The following is a 22,812-nucleotide window of genomic DNA, read 5'->3' as shown; positions in this document are numbered from 1 at the left end:
CCAAAAGATAAACATTTAAGGGAAATGCGTAAGTTTTTTTCTTCCAAAAATCCTATTCTATCAGGTCATGTTGGAAAAGAGGTTCAGTTCTTTTACCTTGGCCAGATTCTGCCACAGTTCACACAGGTAATCAAAAACCTGGGCATGAATCTCTGGATCCATGATGCTGTTGACATCTCCCAAAATTCCTAGCATTCGCCTCCACATTACGGTAGCAACATCTGCATGCCATCCTGTAAGCGTTCCCCCAGCCATCACACTGCAACATTCTGAGGGGAATTCACTAGTTTCTGTAATGAAAGAAAAAAAAAAAAACAGAGTGAGAACACCTCTTTAAAGAAAGTGGAGGTCTGATACAACTATTATACACACAGTTTCCCTAAAAACAAAGGGGGAAAAAGGCTTGTAGAGTAAGATACTTCCTACTCAGTTAGCCACCTCACAACAGAAAATGTCTAACTTGAACTACTTGTCTACTTTTAAACTTTGTAGAATAAGAATCGCCTGGCTTCTTGAGTCTTTTCCCTAAGTACCAACCCAGGGTCACTACTGAGGCCTCATACTGGTCTGACAGGTCTGCTTTCATAAGGAGTTTTTCACATTCTTTTGATTCAGTGAATCTCCAGAGCTCCACTTGCTTGCTTCCAGGTAAAATTACACTTCAACTTTACATTTTTCTCAATAAAGTAGAACAATCATTTTCCTTAGAATTTACTATGAACATATTTTACTTGCAACTGAAGAGAGAGATGGTATTAAACAACAGTTTACTACCTCTGGCTACTGTTCTTTAAGCAGTAAGTTGGCAAGAGTGGAGAGGCAACATTCGGTAATCCAGCTCTCACATAGCTCTCTCTACACAACAGTGTTATGCTAATGAACATCCTTTTTTAGATGGTAGATCTGTTTAATCTAGTTTTTCCATAAAAGGAAAACTCTGATAAATTATGATGGCCAAAGTCTACTCAGCTCACACTTGACTAGCTAAACAGAAACCACAGTTTTAAAAGCTGCAGGTATCCTGAATCTCTCTTCTGACCCTCTTGGATGGATTTTCAAAATACCTCAGCACCAGAACATACTGGGATCCTCTGAAAATCTGGCTACCTCCATAAGCATAAAGAACAAAAATGAAATCTGAATTCAACCCAATCACATAGCCTCTTCTTTTGAAGATCTGGACCACTGTGGTAGAGATGTTGTTTGTTCCCTGGCTAGAGATTTCCAAGTGCAAAGCAAAATGACAATGATATTTCTGTCTGTCAATATTTTACTTAAAGGAAAAGGGTTTGAAATTCACATCAGACCCACTTCTGTTCCCAAGAGACTGAATATGGGAGAAACTGGAACTTAACATTTACAGAGTAAATGTACTCTAAAATCTAATAGCTAACAGAGTTAAATAATTAATAATTTGTATGTATCTGAAATGAAAAACAACAGATATTCCAAGAGGAAATTGTAACATTATTTTAAAATTATGTCTTATTAATTATATGTCAATGATGCAAAAGTCCATGGTAGGAACTCACATACTAGACTAAATTGCCATAATTTCAAAAAGTGTAATTACAAATTTGTGGATTGTTAATCCACTGCTAATAGCTCCCATGAAATGCAAGATACAATGCAAAACACTGTTTGTTTTTAAAGAAAACCACTGCAATTAACAGTTTTTAGGAGTGCAAATGTAATAGCCTTCTACAGGATTGTCTATAACTGATGGAATACTAGCTATATTGCATTGGAAAGAAAGAAAGAAAATGTTTATATTTTCTATTCCAGATATTGCCTAGGTCATCTGGCGTCTGTAAAACAGAGTGGTGGAGCTTCTCATCCAGCTGCAGATCCTTCTGCTCAATATGATCTGCATGCAGAGTGGCAGGAGAGGGTGTCTGTGATCGGGATCCAAGAGCAGATTGGATTGGAGAAGCACTTTCAGAGCCTGTAAATGCAATTTTTAACAGTTACCTTAAAAGCCTTTTCTATTTTCTTGAGCTATTGTTGTCTAAACATCGCATTAAAGAAAACTGAGCTACTTTTATATATGAAATACCGCCAAGAAGAGATACAAAAAACATAACCAGATCTTCCTGTGAATGGTGTAGAGAAAGATAACAAATTACATACAGCAAAGCTGAAAGATGAACATCAAAGCCAACACAGGTAAATGTATTAACAGATCTCTATGCTATTGTGCAAGTCATTTTAAATGTGATTATTTTCTTCCACAGCACTTTCAATGTTCTGAACCAGCTGAGGTTCTTTTTACCTTCTCTCACCTAAATTTCACTACAGCAAAGCGTTTAAGCAGAAATTTTACTGGAGCAGCTGCTTTGCTAGACTTATGGATGTGTGCAAGTTAATTTCCATACAAAAGCTCCAATTAGTTCTGAAATTCCTTATTGTTTATCTGCTAACCAGGCAGAGAAAAATCTATGTGGGGAAGTTCTATATAGTTAGAAGAACATTACTTCCTCTGAGATCAGAAAACCCTAGTTTTTGTTGATGGCAGGGCAGCAAAGGCATCTTCCACCAGGCAACCTTTCCAGACACCTATTTGGTCTCCTCTACATAGAGATCTATAGAGGGAGAGCAGGTACTTAATTACGTACTTTCCTCTGCTCTACCTTCTGCTAAGCAAGTTTCATTTCCTTATAAACAGCTCAGCTCAGTCCAAGCAATCATACGTCAGCAAAAAGAGAACATATATCCTACATACATTTCCCTACACATTAATGCATGTTAAAATGAAAGAACTGAAACCCCTGAATTTTAGCTCCTAGATAAATTAAAATGGGATCCAAAAATATTATAATGATGTGTGAACTTGGGTATTAGAGATTAACGTAACTTTAGTGACAGCAAAAAGAAAAGTGAGGCTCTTTCAACACTATTTTCCCAAATTACTGGCTGTCAAGTGTTCTTTCTTGTAAAGAGAGTTAAACTGTTTAAAGAACTTTGAAGAAAATTTGAGTGTTGTCAGAACAGAAATTGCAGGAAACAAACTTAATTACACTGTTAAACTGCAGAGGTTTCTACCTGCCTCAAATGAAAAAGTCAGCACAGCCTTCACTACTAATTTCAATTAACACCTCTATGCTGGAGAGAGAGGGACATACACAGAGATGTCACTAAAATCTAGAAAAAGACAAGCTACGTGGGAATGCCCTTCCTTCAGCACTACTGCCTCAAAACCCTGCCTAGCATTTCCCATGATAAAATACTTGCCATTAGCTACTGATCCCTTGTATTCCACCTACTTGCAAAGCTAACACAAACTGTACAGAATTCAAAGAATTCTGTTCCTACTTCTCCCTCCTTTTTGTTCCCTTGGAGCCTGGGAGGGAGCAAGGGAGAAAGAGAGAGACAGACAGACAGAGAGAAGGCGAGAAGGGAAAAGGAAAGAACAAGAGAGAAAGAAATAGAGAGTGAGAGAGAGAAAGTGAGAGGATGAAAGAAAGAAAGAATGGAGAAAAAGGAAGAAAGAAAAAGAAGAAAGAAGAAATTAAAGAGAAAAAAGAGAAAAAAGAAGAGCACAAATGACAAAGGAGAAAAAGGAGCGCATAAGTGAGAAAGAGTGCAAGAGGCTTTCAGATGGTGGAAGAGAAAGGACAGAAATAATTAGGCAGAATTTGCTGAACTACTGGATTCTTCTGAGATGAGATAAAGGACATCCCAGCACGTGTGGATGCACATTTTACACAGAACGCTAGGGTTCCACCTTCTTTCCAGTAATCAATAGCAAACTCTTTCATTTATTAAGAATATGAAATAATGCCAAGAATAAGCCAGGAAAAAAAAAAAAAAAAAAAAAATCAGAGAAGACCTTCAGAGGAAAGCCGAACAGTTAAAAACAAGTAGCTTTCTGAGCAGCAGCATTCCTGAAGCCTGATTCTTAGGAGTGTATTTAGAGGTTAAGTTTCTCCATGGATCTTTTTAACACTTAACACAGTGAATTCACATTGCAGCCTCCCATCATGGAACTCTTCATATACACCATTTGCGTTACAGAGCTGCCTTTCATAAAATTTCAAAGAATTTAATGTCTTTCTGATTTCTTCCTTTAGGTCAACTTAGCAGGAATTAGACAATGAACTTAAACATTGCTGGAGAGGGGAAAAAGTCAGACAGAGACAGACAGTGTAATTGCACAAGCTTTGTTTCCTCAGGAAACCTGGCTAAAGTTAAATGCATATGACACACAAAAGCTCTCTCTCTAAAACAGTGGTCCAAACAACAAGAAGAGACAGCCACAGAACTCCCTCAATGAACAACTCAGTCATTAATTGCAATCTTACCAATTAAAGTGCAAATTGGGACAGTAATACAGTAATGAAATTATTAACATGTAAGAGCAAACAAACAAAAAGAGCTGTTTTTTTTTGCTAGGACTTTTAACAAGCACACAGCAAATAGAAAAATAAAGAGAACAAAAGTCAAGTTGCACATTGTTGGACAAGTTGAACAATGTCCAAAGAAAGCTAGTACCATGCTTCTTTGAATAGAAAGGAGATTTTAGAAAGGGAAAATAATTGCAGGGAGAGTAGAAATGTTTTTCAACATCTCTGAAAATGCGAAGAGTTTGATTTGTCACAGACAACAGGACATCATATGCAAACCTTCCCAGATAAATAGGTATTTGTTCCCGTGGTTGTAAAAGGTATGGTACTACCTAACAACTACAGAACAACGAGCGTGCAAGTGACTATAGAAGTCTTTACTTCTGGTTCACAGATCCTTCTTCTAAATAATCTTCAGAGAAGATCCTCTTTTCTAGAAAGGAGCCCATTAAGTTTGGGTTAATTGCCTCACTTGGCGGTTGCTAACCTAATCGTTATTGGATATCTTTCTTAAGAAGCTGCTGCAAATGAAAATCATGGACCCTAGAGCTCATGAACTCAGGCTGTGAAACAATGGTCTACTTCTTAACAAGTTTACTTATTTCATCCCACAAACAGGGAAAGTATTACAAGAAAAAGATATTCTTAAGTTACACAAATAGAAACTGATCTTACGTGGCACAGTAATCAACATTTTGCTTATTAAAAGCTCCCAGTTTCACAACCGACAGCACAGAACTTCAGATGGCTGTATATATAAAAGAATCCCATAATGAGCACTGGTTTGAAAGAGCACTGTATATCACAGCCTTCTGAGTTAAAAAAAACCTCACGAACTGAAAATTAGTTATTTTGCTAAGAGTAATAAAAGATCTTAACGCTGGTTAAGATCTAGCATATACTATGTGGTAAGAGCTTTCTCCTTAAAATTTGTATAGATTTTCTCATGGCAGGTTTAAAATATATTTAGCACCAAGCCAAGCATCGAGTGACTAAAATCAGACGGAATTTTGACATCTGGATTATTTCACACATTATTTTTCAATTGCAATCAAAAAAATAACTGAAATCCAAGTATCTTATAAAGAATATAGATTCATTGCAAAAGCTGAAACCTGTATTCTCCAGGACAGGAGCAGGATTTGTGTAATATATATGTGTATTTTTTTTTTTTTTTTAACTACTTTACCAGCAATAGTTGCAGCTTCAGCAGACAATGGCTGTTGATTGAGACTACTTGTTTCAGAATCTATATGGAGTGTAGTTAAACTGGCCACTTCTTGCTCCTCGGCACTCTGTTGCTGTCCTGAAATTGCATCAACTTCAGTGGAAGCTGGTGTCCCAGCCTCAGTGCCAAAGCTGAAATCTGTATGATGAAAATGTCATGTTAACTGACAATTTAAAAATATCATTAGTACAAAATATGGAAGTCCAGCACCTTCAAAACCCTCCATGTAAAACCTACGTATATATCTGTTATGTTACCAGTACACTGCTGTAAAAATTAAATAAAAGGTAAAAGTAGAAAGTAAGTTACTATTATGAATTTTCTTATTTCCCTCACAAAACTATAACTGAATTTTTCCAGAAGAAACTCCTATTGCATGTTCTGTATTGTGTTTAGCTGCTAAAGACATACCTAAATGATGAGAACAAAGTAAAATAATGACAACATATAGTGAGGAATTTCTCAGCAAAACCTATAAGCTGAAAGCTGCATTTAATTTATTTAAAACACTTCTAAACTAAAAATACCATAACTAGCTGTTTCTCACAAACAGTTGCATTAACACCAGGACAAAATGTCATGCTGAAATGCAGTTTAAATAGCATCACTTGGTTATGTAACACCTAACATACCTAAAACTTGTAAAATACTTCTACTATATAAAACTGTTTCTCTTATATAATACATGAAGTCATAATTCTTACCAACCTATCTGGTCTTATAATGACCCCTTTATATGAACAAGAATGGAAATGGATGAATGAAAAGCAGTAAGTCGCTAGAAAAATCATGCTAAATTTACAAAGATACTGCACTCAGTATCTTGATTAATCTATAGCTACATAAAGACCACTGTAAAAATATTAGAAACCCTACCACTGTAAAAATATTAGAAACCCTTCTTTGTGTTTTATCTTAAACATTTTCAAAAGAATTAAAACAACTTCCAGAATAAATAATCTTTCCTTTTTATAATTTGTGGATAACAAACAGATTCATCCCATGGCAAAGACAGTATCGCTTTCCAACTTCTGTTTACTGTTGTTCAGCAATAGCGTCCCTATCCTGTTTTATTGTTTGGTGTAGTATAAACATGATGGCCTCAAGAGCTCTGCTTGCTCCATCACTAATGACTTCAATGAACTTTCATGAACAAAATAAACTTTGTTCATAAAAGACTGTTGGTGCATAACTTGAAAAAAAAAATCGCCCCAGGAAATTAACGTGTAGTCAATTAAAAAAGTTACTACTTTTGGAAAATATACTTGCTTTCAAATTTGCGGCCGTCATACTGGAAAGCGCTGAACGAGTCCGAGTGGCTGTCGGAACTGATGAGGTCGCTGCTGCCCGCGCTGGCAGGCGAGGTCCACTCGGAAGGGACGCCTGGGTCATCGACGGGACGCATCTGGTTCTGCTTGTTCAGTACGTCAGGAAGGTCTTTTGGAACCTCCAGGCTGCCGGGACTACTTCCTCTCCTTGTCACGTTCTGCAAATTGAAGAGACGTGAAGCATTTTAAAAATCTCTGATGGCTTCCTTAAATATAAGGGAAAAAGTGATCAACTGCATACATAGCCAAAACTTTCCAAAACCCCAAACAGGTAGCAGCAAGTGAAGAACCCATGCAGCCACGAATTTTTTATCTGCATGATAAATTTTTGGGCATACATCATAAAAAACTAGGATTCAGACTAACATGTGCCATGTGTATTTCATAAGGCTTGAGAGAGAAAAATAATAAAAAAGTATATCATCTCCATGCTATGTCCAAATTACTGAACAAAATTTATTAATCTTAGTTCCAGACACGAGCAGAAAAAAGATTTCAAGGAATCTGGTAATTCTTGGTCTGTAGGTTACCATGCTATAAGCTAAAATTTAATTTACAACACAAAGAAATGAATACGTAGGTCCTAATTTTCTCAGGATTAAGCTGAAACCTCAGTATTGACTCAGACAACAGAAAGCATATAGCAGAAACGAGGCATATAGATTTCTCCTCTAAAAGCTGTTGTTTGCTCGGAGTCTTTCTTTAAGTCACTCTATTCACAGATACAACTGTTAGCTTGAGGAGGAGCACAGAAAAATGTAGAAAAGTAATTTTATGAATCAGCTTGAATTCTATACACATTAAAATTTAAGAGACTGAAAGTAACCTCTTTCTGCACTAGGCCCAGTCACTTCTCTGTTCTTTTCCTACTACTATCTTCTCCTAACTAGAGATTTTCTCAGCTTGGCACTCAACCTTTTCATGACACTGGGTTTTAGTATGCCTTAGATCTAACAACCCAAAACTGATCTTCATAATTTGGACCTTTGCTGTAAAATAGAATATCTGGGTTTGAGTGGTAGGTTACAACATCTGTGGCAAGTAAAGTTTCAAATTCTTTATTCAGACCTACCTGGGCTATTTTTTGATACCGAGAGAAAAAAAAAAATCAATTCTCCTGTCTGAACTAGTAAAAATCAGTCAGTATTCTAGCCCATCAAATTCCCTCCCTTTCTCTCTTTTTTTTTTCTACAACCAGCTGTGTTGAATTCTGTTCTATTAATCTACAAACTAAATTAATAATTTTTTTATAGATTTCCAGCTAGTGTTTTCATCTTTCAAGTCAGGACTTACTAACAAGAATATTATGCATCAACAATCAAAACTTAATAAATGTGGGTTCCACACAGAAGAGAGAAAAGCATACCCCTGGACAGGTCTTCTCTGGCCACTTAGCAAAGATGATGATAAATAAATTAATTTTTCAAATTACTTTGAAGAATCTTTTTTTTTGCTCCTTGTTAGCAACTATAAAACTACTTGATTTCAACTTTCTCTATCAGCACGTCCTAAAATTACTTTTTTTCCTTAAAAAAACAGTATATGAAAAAAAAAGATTCTAAGCAAAAAAGCAGAAATGACAACTTTGAAATGATACACTGAAATTGCTACCCTTTCAGTCCTTCATTCAAAGATTTTTTTTTTTTTTTAAGTATTTTCCCTTTCACTGCTAGTTAATAAAAAACCTATCTTTTTCAACCAGTTATCTTGTTCTGTAATGGTTCAACAGTACTCAAAACTGATTATTATTTCTCATTATAAAAGATACCCCAAACAACAAGACCTTTCTGGAAAAGTGTAGGAAGAGAGGGTAAGAAAAGCTGCTTCTGTAAGCAGAAAATCGTTTACATTAAATTATTCAACTTTTGTAAGTTGAAAGTAAAAGAAATGAAGGAAAACCATGTGATAGAGTAGCTTTGCAGTCTGTTGCACTGATTAAACTGCTAGAGAACAGAATGTAATACCACATCGAGGACTGCAATTTTACATACAAGCTATGATGCTGAAACTACCTATGCGGCCAAATCTTTGCAGGTACAATTAAAGCCATTTAATTCAATGCGACTACCCATCTCAAGGCTACTTAATATATTGCTTACGCAATGCAGATTTAATAAAAATGAAATTACAAATAGCGCAAAATGGCATAAGTTTATGTCAAAATAACTTAAATTCCAAGAACTAAAGTGATATTCTTAACCCCTTCTGATTCATAAAATGCAGAATAAGATGTTTTCATGAACTGCTCTACCACACCATCGACGAGTACACACACAGAGGCAAACTTCCACATTAAAACACAAGAAGTTTAAAGGCTTACCAGCGCACTGCCACTGCGGAGTCTCTCAGCTATAAACTCATCCATGAGGTCAGGAACATTTGTATTGCTATTGCCAATATCACTATCAATAGGGTGCAGCTTTTGACTCATGTCCTCTCTATTAGCTAAAAGCAAATGAATGACCGTATATAGTAAAAAACACATCACCACATTTTCAAAAAAAAATAAAATAAAAACCTAATTAATAGAAATAAAAAAATAAAGAATTGCCAAACATGCATTTTAAGAATTTCCTTCTTTTTAAACAGATTCTACTTTAAGAAATTAGTAAAACTTCTTCTTCCCACTAAGCAGGTGTTAGTCGATTTCCAGGATAACCTTAGAAAGCAAGAAAGCTTATAGGTAAGCACTACTTAAAGTTGTTAATGCTTGCTTTAAGGATACAGCATATATTCTTCCTCCATACCACAAAAAATAAGTAGCAAATCCTAAAAAAATTTATGTAATCCCTACAGACACTCCTTCTCCATTGTATTCCTAATGCACAACAATATAGTGGAAAAAGTAGCCTGGATTGCAACATATAATAATGGCAAATGTCAATGTGGCACTGTATACAGTAAGTATAAATAGTGCAAATAAAATCTCATGTAACAAAATAACATGCTACTACATGGGATGAAAATTCAAACTCTAGATGGTCAATGGCTATGAACAATTAATTAAGTTCCCTCATTTGTCAGTTTGGTTTCTGATATGATTATACTGTTCATAGTTAGCTGCGACTGTTACACCTGACTTCATGATCTTAGCCTTCAAATTTTCAATTTATTCCAATTTTTCTCTGTAAGAATTTTTCCCTCGGTGTTATCTCTCATGAGATCACAGCATAGCTTATTCTAATATTGAGGCGCTACTAAACGTCAGACTTTAAATAAAATTCTAAGTTTTATTCTAAAATTAAGTTCTAAATTATTCCTTTCCAGAATCTCTTTCAGAAGTCTAGATTCTGCAGAGAAACAAACTGCTTTGAACAAACTGCTGTTTCAGAAACAGGACATCCCACTACTGCCCAGCTGCCACGGTGCTACGCTTACAGAGACTGCCCTCGGGTGGCATTCACATCTCAACGCAGGATGCATTACACAGTCTGCAGTTAATCATGCATAACTATGTGAAAAAGGAAAACCTACATTACTGCTGAAAGTTAATTTATTGTTCATTTAAGGTTATTTCAGATGTGAACCAAGACAATGGATATTAGAGCGACAGCCTTACTCTTTTTGACCAGTCCACAGAGGTCTCATAGCTGGCAGCAAAAGGACTATTATGAGACCTTCATGAACATCCATGATTCCAAGAAAAAAGAAAGCAATGAAAGATGTTGCCAAGATGTAACTGCATCCATTTGGATAAATGCATACAGAAAGGTCTAAAGCATGTTTTGAAAATGATTCAAACAAAAAATTATGATTAGATTTACACAAAACTGCTACAATGAAATCATCCATGTAAGAGGAGATTCCTGTTCTTCTTTTTTTAATTATCTAAACTGACTTCCAAATTTAAATTTGAGGGACTTTTTTGTTTTGGAGGAGGAAAAGGAGGAGGAGGAGGAGGAGGAAGAGGTGAAGGAGGAGGAGGAAGAAAACACACTAAATGAACCAGAAAAATAATTAGTTCAACCTAGCTAGTTGATAGCCAGGTCCTTCTGACAAACAAACTACGCTTATAGCAGAACAGTACATTCTGGTAAAATAAGCATATGCCAATCATTCGGTAGGCTGTATTTTATTCAGTAGGCTGTATTTCAAGGCTCTGCATGGCAGATGAAAATTGTGAACTCTCAGGGCTTAATCCCTCGTTAGGTCATTTACTGTCTCTTCCTCTTCCCTAACTTGATGGTCTTCAGCAGCAAAGAGGTTCAACTAAATATCTTTAAAAGGGAAATTAGTAATTTAAAGTATGTAAAAGGAACTTATGCTGGGAGAAAAATCAGCTGGCTACAGGCGCATGCATAACCAAACAGGGAAAGCAGTGATCATCCCAAAGCCTTTTGATTGCTTATCAGAGCTTGCTTCAGTTGCATTAAGCCAAACTGGTGCTGCCTTTCTCCTTTTGTGCTCTGCACACTGTTAGTGCTCACCTGCAGCTTTCCTTCCAAAATAGCCCATTACATGACTGTACAGATCCCTCAGTGGAGCCTCTGCTGGCATTCTGTTCTGCCTCTGTGGGGAAACATTTGCCTTCGGCTTCGAAAGAGCATGTACAACAGTTTTATAAACACCACCCAGGGAGCCCTGCTGTTGTGCTGTCTCCTGAGCTGACGACCTAAATGCACTACGACTAGGTAACTGATTAACTGCGATACCTTCTTTTTGCAACAGGGCTGCTTGAGTTTCTGTAGATTCCTTAATTTGCTTGCTACCAACTGAAGCAGCACTGATCACATCTAGAGGTCTATAAATTCCAGGTCTAACCAGCTCCATGACAGCTGACGAGCTGGTGCTTGTGCTGGTACTGCTGTTGTTGCTACCACTACCACTACTATTGAAGCCACTGAGTTTACGAAGTCTTGCTTTCCAAGGGGCCTCTTTGTTCTCAAGAGGATTGTAAAATTGAACCGATTCGGTAGACGGTCTAAAAGTAACATGAACACTATTTCTTTTCTTAGTTGTTATTTTCATGATTTTGGCCCTATGAGTTACTGTTTCAGATATACTCCTTTTAGTTGGTGAGAGTTTGCTCGTGCCTGTAGTGTGAGCCATTTGAGGGTTAACTTGTGCTTTAGGAAGAACTTTCTTTGCATGCATAACACGTGAGTTGGTTATTTTTTCGTTAAACTGGGCACTTTTATGCTTTTCGGCTAATGCTGCTTCCACAGCTAAATCTACATCAGCTTCAGTGGCTGCTTGCCTGTACAGATATCTCTTCCTTTCTTTGCTATTAGGACTACTTGAACCATGATCGAACAGGTTTTCAGATTCTTTATCAATATTTAATTGCTTGGCTTTATCAAGTGCTTGATTCCTTGCAAAACTGTCTACTTGAGTTGGTGCAATATTACTTATAAAGCCACTTTGGTTTTGATCTAGGTGCAGCTCTGTGTTATCAGCTCTTTCTGCAACAGTGATGCTATTCACGCATTGACCAGTCTGATCTCTATTTTCTAATCCATCCAACGGTAATCTATCATTCCTATTTACTGATGTATCAACTTCGTGAGCAGAAGCCTCATATTTATCTATCTCAAAGTTACCGCAAAGTTCTTCTTTTTCTTTAAGATATTCTCTCAGAGAGGAAAGAAGATCTTCTTCACCTTCAAGGTCAACATATTGGCTTTGTTCAAAGGCTGTATTTGCAAATTCTACCGGCCCTATTAAATGACAGAGATGGTCATAAATACTATCCCCAACTTCCAAGGAGGACTCTCTGCTATTTGTATCAGTAATATGGCTTTCAGTGGATCTATGCATTGAAGAGGTCTCAGTGGAACTCTGTAAGCTTGGAGTATGATGGGATGAACTGTCAATGACAGGAACTGCACCTTTGGCTCGTTCAACTGCAAATGGTTCCAGGATGTCAGAGGTGCTGCTACTTCGTGGCAGCGGCTGTTCCTCATTCAACGCACCAAAAACTTCACTTGGAGTATCCTCACTCTGTGAAAAATGTCTGACTCGAGATGGACGTGGAAGAATTTGAGCATCATCAATGTCTGTAGGAAAAAAGTATATGTAATATGCACTAAAATACACATACAGAGAATACTGCTTTACTACTACATCCTAATTATGTGAATTAAAAAGCCAGAAAAATCCAGAGCCTTGTTTTCTTAAGTACAACAAAAAACACTTTTTCCAATACTAGAGTGTTAAAAACACACACACATAATATCCAGTACAGAATGTAATATAAATGAGTTAGACCATCAGAACACAGTTTTAAATGTTAACATGCATGAAAACAGACAGTGAGATCATGGAACATTTGGAAATACAGTTAAAGCTAGGGCTGTGCCAATAAGTTCAGTAATTCAACTTCTTGTTTAAGAAATGGTTACCTGGAATACAAATTAGCATAACAGTTGTACCCTTCAGGGAATTTAAATCTTCAAAAATACACAACTCGAGAAAGAACACACAGTTTTTCCAGAAAATTAGAGTTGTCTATAGAAGTGGAAAACTATCACTTTTTCACAACTTGTGTGAATGCATATAAATTACAGAAATATCAAGAAGCATAATATCATACAATTATGTATATATTATGGCATATGTAATATAACATATACCTGACAACTTAATAATCAGAAAAAAAAAGACAGGGAAGAGTTGGGCCTATAGTGAACAGGTAACTGTAAGGACAAATAGTCAAGATACATAGTCAGGATTATAAAATCAGTCATTCTGAAGGATAATTTAATGACATATCTTCTCTTTTTAAAAGGATAGATTTGTGCTATGTCTCTAGTCTTCAAAATGCAAAACTCAACACTAAAAAGACACTTCCCCCCTTCTTCCAGTATTACTCAAGTAACAGTCATAAGAGTTACCAAATTAAGGGCCCACTACTGAAAAAATCCTGAAGCCGCACAATAATTAACATTAGAGTAAAACCACTTTTATTTGTGAAAAGATAAGAACATTTGTTATGACTATTTAAAGTAGTGATTCCCTGTCTCTGTTGAGACTGCTAATGTGCTACCATCAGCACAAGTCAGAGTTAACTGCAATGAAAGTTGCAGCTCCAATCTGGATCACCTAGGGAATGCACAAAAGGATTTTCAGCCCACTTCACATCGTCTATCAGAATGTGGATCCATTACATTCCTCTCCAGACGTCCTGATACGCTACATACCCTGAAATCCCTGGTGTAGGCAAGCCTATGTGTCTCTTACAGACAATTCAGCTAATTACTGGAATTCAAGCTACTCCAAGCAGTCTTTTAATAGGATAGGCACTCGAGCCTTAAGGTAAACACATCTTCCTCAATTTTATGTTGGTTTGTTTTCGATAGAATCCATTAGTCTCCAGATTTGCTTTTTGCCACCTGCAACTTAAAAAGCTGTAGATATCCTGTGTGTCAGGAACAAGAAAGAGCTTAAAGGAACACCATCAGGATTTACTTGCCACAATAAACAAACTTACCTTGCTGGTCTGCCTAGAAGGATTTATCTTCAGGACTGCAATGGTGAATTTACTTTTAACCAGCACACTCCAAAAATTATTTTAAACCCCTTCTCCTCCCCCAAACCTGATTTGTTACTGTCAAAATAAAGAAACTATGCTGAATTTTTTTGAAGCGGTTTAAATGAACTATTTCATGAATATATATGTATAGGTATATAGGCATATATACCTATAGGGGTGTGTGTGTGTGTGTGTATATATATATATATATGTATACATACCTCTATATCTATCACAATAATATATAGTCCTGACAATCTGAAGTTGTCTTAAAAACCTGTTTTGAAGTATTCATGTCTTTCTGAGAAAGATAGAGCTGGAGCTGAATTTTCTCACTTTCTTCTTGAGCAAAGCATATACTCTGGAAGAAACCGATATATTTGTCTCTAACTAAATATGTATGTCAGATGAAGATGAAAAGTGGTGGTTCCATGCTCAATTTTTCAGGGCAGTTGTAATTAAAAAATTAAAAGTTTGAGACCTGATTTAAAATTTACTGAGCTGTAAAGAAGCTACTAGAGAGAAAACAGAGGTCTGTATTGGAAAAGAAAGTATACATTCAAGCTCTTTCAGAAAATAAGCATGGACTGACAATTGTCATATATTGCATAATTTATCATCCCTTTCCTTTCTATTCAGCTTTGATCAGCAGCAGATTTCTCAACAATGCTCTTGTTCAATATATTAAGTATATGAATTAACATGCAATGATATGAACGGTCTCTCTATCCAGTTAGAACTGCTGTTTCCGACTCTATTGATTTAGGCGGATATTGACACAACAGTTATGTTTGTATCACACTCTTAAGGCTTTCTCTGTAGTCATGAGAAATTGGTCTCTACATGAAAGCAGTGGCTGTGGACCACAGGATTCGTTTCAAAATATATATAATAAATTTGTTACATATTCTATGATAAATTATGTTATATATGAGATAAATATATATACATATGATCCACTGATCTCATCTTGAGCCCTCAATGTACATCTTTTACATATTTTATATATTTAATGTTATAGACAACTAAAGCATCAGCCTGAAGATAGCACACTGTGCAAACATGCGGTGATTATGTTTTTCTAGGATGTAAAATATTATTGGATGGAGAGCTCCAAATATACGCACACCAAGCAGCTCCACACATTGAAATGAATTCAGCTAGATTTATTTCAATGTTAATCCAGTATTACTTTCGGGTGCTCAGTGACACATATACCTGACCAGCACATACAATTATGCAAACATTTTCAAGCAAACACTTTGTGCTTGCACCATTAGAATTTTTTTCTTTTCTTTTTTTTTTTTTTTGGTAGAACAAAGGAAGAAATTAAGGAAATGAAAAATACATTAAGTTACTGAAATAGCAGTGCTGGAAATACAGACAATGTTTAAAAATCCCAAAGAACAATCTCCTTGGCAATCAGGGCTCATTCTTGCACAGTGCCATACATCAAATCAGGATGACATCAATTCCTAAAGAGTTTTCACTATCTACGCTGCAATAGTGCCCCAGTAATATGACACGGTATATACTCTTAAAAGAAACATTGGCCTAGTTCCTAGCATGTTTGGTGGTATTACAGAGAGGAAGAGGTCAAAATTAGTAATTTCTAGCCAATCTCACCTGATCACAACTCTCCTTAATCCAACTTTACATTCCCTTCTACTAGCAGGCAAAGAGAATAGTTTCTCAGTGCCAGGTGGGAGACAGATAGGCTAAACTGGGAACCTCTACAGAGGCACATCCCGACAAGACAGCACGAGGGCAAGTAGAAAACTCCCATATAACCGCAGGACAGAATTATATTTCATCATGGAAAGTTAGCTCAGCAAATGGAGAAAAAATAGCATGTTTTTGTTTCTCACCTTTCTTTTCGGTTCATTTACATGAAAATACTAATTCTGAGAATTTCTAGGATTCAGGAATAATTACAGCCACACTGACATTACAGTTTGATTTATTTGTGTATCAACTCAATGATTAGTTCACTGAAGTTTTACACTTATTAGGGAGTAAAGTTGTAAAGACATAACATATATCTCCCTCTCATGTTAGTTCTTCCTCCAATTCTTTTAGTCCCGATATATAGGGAACACCTTCCACTTGCAATTCATTAGCCCGCAACTGTGCTCTGTCTCTGTCCACCCTCTCTCTTCCTTCTCCTCCACTTTTAAGTCTGTTGTCCATTGCTTCTGGGAACCTTATCTACATTTCACCAATAACATTTCTTTCTACAAGGAGTCCTGTATCTGCATGGTCTTGCAGCAGAAGAAGGTTCGCAACGCTACCAGAAATTAAGTGTATTTTACTGGTTATGCTATATTTACAAGATTCTAATAGGTTTTTAAAAGTTCTTAAATCACAAATTTCCTATTTCTGGATCCCATTTAAAAAGCTGCAACCATTCTGCACATGGAAATAAAGCATAACTTAGACACATACATAAAATACAGCCAACTAGACCTCAACTTTGAGCTTTTGCACTTTTGTTAATCTACTGACTGACCTTCAAACAGAAGCATTATGACTCCATACATACTCTTGTAGCATATTTTGCCTTCCTTCTGAAAGTTAATATACTGCACTGCACATGCAGTAAGAAGTTTGGGGACAAATGCTTTCTTCTGGGCAACATGGCAAGGTTGGCTGGTGTTCAGTGAGTCACCGTTTAAAGAAGGTGTTTTCTAAAGAAGTTAAAAAGGAGCTGAACACTATTTCAAAGAATTTAAATGAGATTTGGGCATCCTGTTCCTTTAGAATCATTTGAAATATCCTATTCTTTGAGTTGTGTTTCTCCTGAAAGCCGTTTTGGATAACAGGAGTATTCATATAATGGTGAAATAAGAGGAAGGGCTGTCACAGCTAGCTAATTATCATCCATTACCTAAAGCATGTTGATGATAAAAACAGTTTGATTACTTCTCAAATTATATGCTGTACATCTGGGCACAGAAGACTTTCAAAAAAAGAATATAATCACTGCAAGGACAAAAGGTAAGAGAAAATGATAAAGCTCCATGTTTAAAAACACACAAAAAAAGAAAGAGTGAGGGAGAGAGAAAGAGAGCAAAAATGCAGAAAATCAAAAGAGCAAAGCGCACTCTGATCCAGTGGATAGTATTTCCTTCACTCCAACTGCCATCCCCCCCACAAACATGGTAACATTTGCTTTTCCTCACTAGAGCTTTTTAGTCTTCTGGTAATGTTCAAGATTCTTGGGCACATGATGAAGCTATTTCAAAAAGAGACCATCTGTTTGAGAACAGATCTAGAGCAGGCAGGGCTCTAAAACCTCTTCTGTGCTAGACCTGAAATAAGTGAAACTTATTTCACTGTTCAAAATATCACTGGTTGTGCTGTTTTTATATCAAACTAATATCAATGGAAAAGATAAGAGTAAAAATGTTATGAGATTTGGGACATATCAGAAGAAAGTAGCAAGCTGGGACTTCTCAGAAACATGGATAATAAACTTGATACTAAACACAACTTGTGTATAACCATACACCTTATCTAAGATAGTTAATTAACCTACTTGTGACTACATGATATGATAACAGCTCACTGTGAAAGTTAACTCCCTCTGCAGGTGCTCCAAGATCTTCATTAAGAATTGAGTTTTTAAAACAATAGTAAGCCCAGGTAACATTTAGCTCCTAGCAGGCTGTCTATGTGTCCAAAGAAAGCTACTGCCCAACTTCCAACCAACCATTCCTGCAGGGCCAAACACCATTTTATGGTAAACTTCAACTCTGTGCAAAACCTATTATTTGGGAAACCAAACCAAACTATAGCTCTTCAAAATTCAAACCTGTATGTAATATTTTACATTTATATATATATATATATATATAAAAATGCAAAATAGGCATACTGTAAAACATATTGTTCAATACTGCATTGCTTCTTCAAACATTCTTCAATGATAGCTAAATTATTTCATTATCATGGCTGTCCACACAACATCTATGACAATTAATTAAAAAATTTACGGAGAAAGATTTTTTCTATGGCAAGTCAAACTAAAATTTTCATCTTTTCTTTCTCTTATTTATCACGAATAAAAGCTTTAGATTAGTTGTATTATATGGCAGACAGATGCTACATGACCACTGAATTGAAAAAGCAAGAGATTTCTCTAATTTTTGCTTTTATGATAGCAAACATTGGCACAGCACTAACTTCTAACAGTTCCAGAATGAATTGCAAATATAGCATGATATTTTATGTAACTCAAAATGTTCATTCTTAATCTCTCCCCCTTCTCCCTCCCCCCCAAAGTATTTTTACTTTGAAGAATTTACTGATTTAGCAGAATTTGAAAGCAGAAGTTTTAAAAAAGTGATAAAGGGGGTGCAGAAATTAGCAGAGGTGGCACTACCTGAAAGCTCATCAGAAAGGGGAGTGAGAACAATATCAGGCAAGAAGGGTTTGGAAGTATGGATCAGAACAGGAGCACTTTTAGCACTGCGTATATAGGCCGATGGCAGAGCACATTCACCAATGGATCGGCTTCTCATGGCTTTAAAAAGGAAAAGAAAGAAGTGGGGAAGGAAAAAAGAAGAGTGACTATAATGAAAGGCTTGTGTCACAGAAAAAGCAGCAACAGAGAAAACAAAGATAAAAAAGGAAGAAAATTTAAAAATTAAAACATTTCAGCACGGCAGATATTGGCAGAGCTGTAAGAAAGAAAAAATCAGTGTACACATAAGACATTTTGAGTTTTTAACTTTTATGTAAAGCAGCAACAATGCCTTTATTATGACTGTTATAAAGATTTTGCATTAAAAACCAAGCAAATAATTAACATTCTTTTTTCCATTGCATCAGGGGTTGAAAAATCAAGGTTAAAAACCACTGCATAAGCCACTCAGAACTTGAAATTTTGCAACTGAAAACACAACTTACACTATGTTGGTATTTTTCTAGTTTTCTTTGATACTCCTGAGCAAGTATTTCTGAATTTTACACATACCCATAACCTTGAATTCAAGATTTTTCCAAAAGAGATTGAAAAGCACTGAGAAAATAATGGATTCTGCCTGTAGAAATTCACAATAGTTGCACATAAAAATGAAGTGACTGAAATGAAATAGTTTGTCAACAGAAAGTGTTAAACTGACTGTTTCTTAGCCTTAGTTTCTGGATTTTAATAGATACCGGATAAATGTTACTAAGCTAGTTCACCTTTTCATATCTCTTGCCAACAGAAGAAAAATCTTCTACAGAAGGAAAATCTTACATAAGAGTTTTGGCATCAAGATCGGTTATATTTGCAGTTTTTCCAATAGGTTTAGAGCGAATCCCTGCGTATCATTTGTCTTCCTTTGTCAGAGTATCAACAAAAGTAGGTACGGCATTCCATTTCAAAGAACAGCTAAGGCTCTTCATAAAAGTAAAAAGCATAGTTTGAAGCAATTTACTTTTTAAACTGTTGTGAATTTGATAATTATTTTAAATGGTCACTGATAAACTTCTTTTACGGAAATTTCAGCACATTACATAAACATTGTCAGCACTGTATTTAATCAGTCTTTGAATTCTGTTATATATGTATGTTTTCAGTACAACATGGAATGAACACTTAGGATCTCAGTGCACCTGATCTGATGGGAATCAGAAGCATATGAATGGAACAGAGTAAAAGCAGAGCACATCACACTTGTACATCCAGTAAAGGAACTGTCCCTAACACACCAACACACAGAGAACTTGGGGAGCCAATGTATTTAAAGCAGAAAACATATCTGACAAATGCAGCACAACATAAGCAGACCCTTAACATCAGTCAGAGAGACCAGTCGGGAAAGATGGATGTTTTGAGATGGATGCCATTCTCTATTCAACTTAGTTTATACGAAAGAAATCAACTTAATTTTGCTGCCAAAACAGCAAGTATGTGTAAGGCTTTAATTTCTCTTTCTTTAAGAGACACAATACTAAAATACAGGATACCATGATAGATAGATGCATTACAGGCATCATTGTGCATCTTTAAATGCAGGCAAAAGAAAAACCATTGCGCTACATGCTAAAAAAACCAAGCTTTTGAGACTGGTTACTAGGTTGATAGCGAGTTTTAAAATGAAGCGTCCCTTGTAATTCGGAATCCTTCCCACCTTAGTACATTGATCCTAGCCAGGGAGGTAGAACAACCCATTTACAATTAGGAAGGTGGAAATTTTAAAGTAATTTTTTTAAGGAAAAATTATAGCTTATTACTATCAAAAGGAAAATTAATTTTGAGAGCTGTGAAAGGAAAATGTGATGTCACATTGAAATAAGCAGTTGAGGTAGACTTACTGCCAGAACACGGAATAGATATTTCAACAGTTCAAAACCTGAGTTGCTTCCTCCTACTCCGCCAGTACATTCAGTACAGATAAAATAAAAACCATAATTTGCCTTGCATATGGAAAGTGTGAAGCTGGAAAGAGGAAGTAGAGGAAATAAGGGCAGTAAAACCAGACCGTCATATTTGATGTTTTTTAGTTTGGCCTGTTTTACCCTGATGCACTGTTTGGGGCTCAACTATCTTACAAGAAATCACCTTTCACTGTTCTTGTCTATGGACAAAAGCAGAACTATGGATCAGTAAATTCTGTCTGATGTAATATCTTTATAGGATGAGAATGTGCTGCCTAAGCTACATATTCCACTTCTAGCCCAATATAAGATTTTTCAACCCATATGCATACCATATTTAAAGGCCCTTTTCCAAAAATTACTTTACATAAGTTTAGGCTAAAAATGTACACACTGCATATCAGAAAAGCTGTGATTTTTATTTGAGTAGAACACACACACACAAACTTGGTGCGCAATAAATGTGTGCTGGCATGAGGATGGCTCAAAAATAGAGGTGCACAGATGTACACAAAATGTGTACAACAAAATACAGATGAAAAAATAAACCCCAGGCTTTTCTTACAATATATTCAACATGCATAGTCAGACTTAAGGAGTATATTACTGACAATTAAAGGAAACGTTGCATATCAGATACCATGCGACACATCTGAGGTCTGACTCAATTCCAAACTTAGCTTGCGGAGTCAGTATTAAACTGAAGGGGAGGATCCAATCAGCAAAATTTTATAGAGAAGATTTTACTTATTGTACTTTAAACCCGTTTTTGTTACATGACCATGTTTTAACTGACACAGAATAGGAAGCACCTGATCGGCTCTCTTAGCAGACCTGAGACAGTAACAAGCAAATGTAGGTAGTTAAGACACATGCATATGCTTCATTAACATCTTAAAAACAGAAGGGCTTGGGATTCTGCCTCTGGCAACTTCTTTTGGGCTTTTCCCCTTTTAAAATCACTCTACTAATGCTGAGATGCTTGTCCACAGATGGTACTCTATAATATGCATAGAGCTGAAATTTTAACCGGTTACAGTAATATAAATTTTGCTTATTAATATCAACTAGGTAACATAATTGGAAGAAAGGAACAAAAACAAGGAAAAGTATAATGAAACTAAAATCAGATTGCTTTGCTGCCAGGTCAACACACAGCTTGATGAGGAGAAATTTCAGTGATTTACAGCTGAAGTCATATAAATAGCAATAGTAGCAGAACAAAGCCATTCATAAACTGACCAAAGAGCAGTACCTTCCGACAGAACATCTGAATACACTTTGAGAAGAAGAAATTTTAACAGGAGCTTTACCTTGTTAACACAATGAAGATTCAAAATAAAAACACTGCAATAGTTAACCACAGACTATCTACAGAGAAGCAGAAACCATATTTAAAATATCCTGTCATCCATAAGAAAAACTGTTGAGCCAAACTAGACCCTGTCAGCATGAGAAACAGGAAAAGCAGTGTAGCATTCTAATGTATGAAAAAGTCAGACATTTTTTGGAGTAATGGCTTAATTTTCTCACATGTCTGTACTGCTTCTAGCACAATCAAGTCTCCCACCCCCACAGAAGTCTTTAGATGCTATTAGTAAACAAATTTTAAAAATGGAACAACAGCATTTTAAAATATATGAAATCTAAATCTTGGCTATATAGCCTCTGTGATTGAAAAGAATCTAAATTAATTGCAAAGATTTTTGGAAAGGGAAAGGAAATGTTAATTTCTGAAAAGCTAACACAACACACTGAACAGCAAATACGCATTCCTGGTGTCTAAAACTGTGTCAGAATGTACCTGCTTCCAGGAAGTATCAGTGAAGCAGCAACACACAGTGACTGAAGCCAACACTATTACAGAGCTAGTGAAAAAGCAAGAGATATTCCTTAGAAATCGGAGGAGTTTTTTTTTTTTTTTTTTTTTTTTTAAACACAGGAAAGTAAAATTACTGTAATTTTTCTTCATTTAATGGATAGCACTGAGATCATCTGAAGAGACAACAGAGCAAGGAAATTTGCAATTTAATTCATGTTAAGATATTCTAAGCAAATGACATGAATGTTAAT

At 36.0% G+C, this 22,812-nt stretch overlaps 1 protein-coding gene across 10 annotated transcripts in view; it reads right to left on the bottom strand.

The window, feature by feature from the left end:
- RALGAPA1 (Ral GTPase activating protein catalytic subunit alpha 1) overlaps window positions 1-22,812 on the bottom strand; it is a 130,400-nt gene that overhangs the window by 72,386 nt on the left and 35,202 nt on the right. For 4 of the 10 annotated variants that reach the window (XM_062577979.1, XM_062577980.1, XM_062577989.1 and 1 more), the window contains 7 exons: window positions 18,755-18,895; window positions 11,327-12,895; window positions 9,220-9,344; window positions 6,841-7,057; window positions 5,533-5,709; window positions 1,793-1,945; window positions 97-290 (listed from right to left, as the gene is read on the bottom strand). In XM_062577979.1, the coding sequence (XP_062433963.1) occupies window positions 97-290; window positions 1,793-1,945; window positions 5,533-5,709; window positions 6,841-7,057; window positions 9,220-9,344; window positions 11,327-12,895; window positions 18,755-18,895 (2,576 nt within the window). The remainder of the gene's footprint in view (window positions 1-96; window positions 291-1,792; window positions 1,946-5,532; window positions 5,710-6,840; window positions 7,058-9,219; window positions 9,345-11,326; window positions 12,896-18,754; window positions 18,896-22,812) is intronic. The other 6 variants (XM_062577984.1, XM_062577986.1, XM_062577982.1 and 3 more) reach the window with 6 other exon arrangements.

This window comes from Rhea pennata, chromosome 5 (assembly GCF_028389875.1).
Source record: "Rhea pennata isolate bPtePen1 chromosome 5, bPtePen1.pri, whole genome shotgun sequence".
Classification (NCBI taxonomy): domain Eukaryota; kingdom Metazoa; phylum Chordata; class Aves; order Rheiformes; family Rheidae; genus Rhea; species Rhea pennata.
This window is presented reverse-complemented; position numbering and strand designations above follow the sequence as displayed.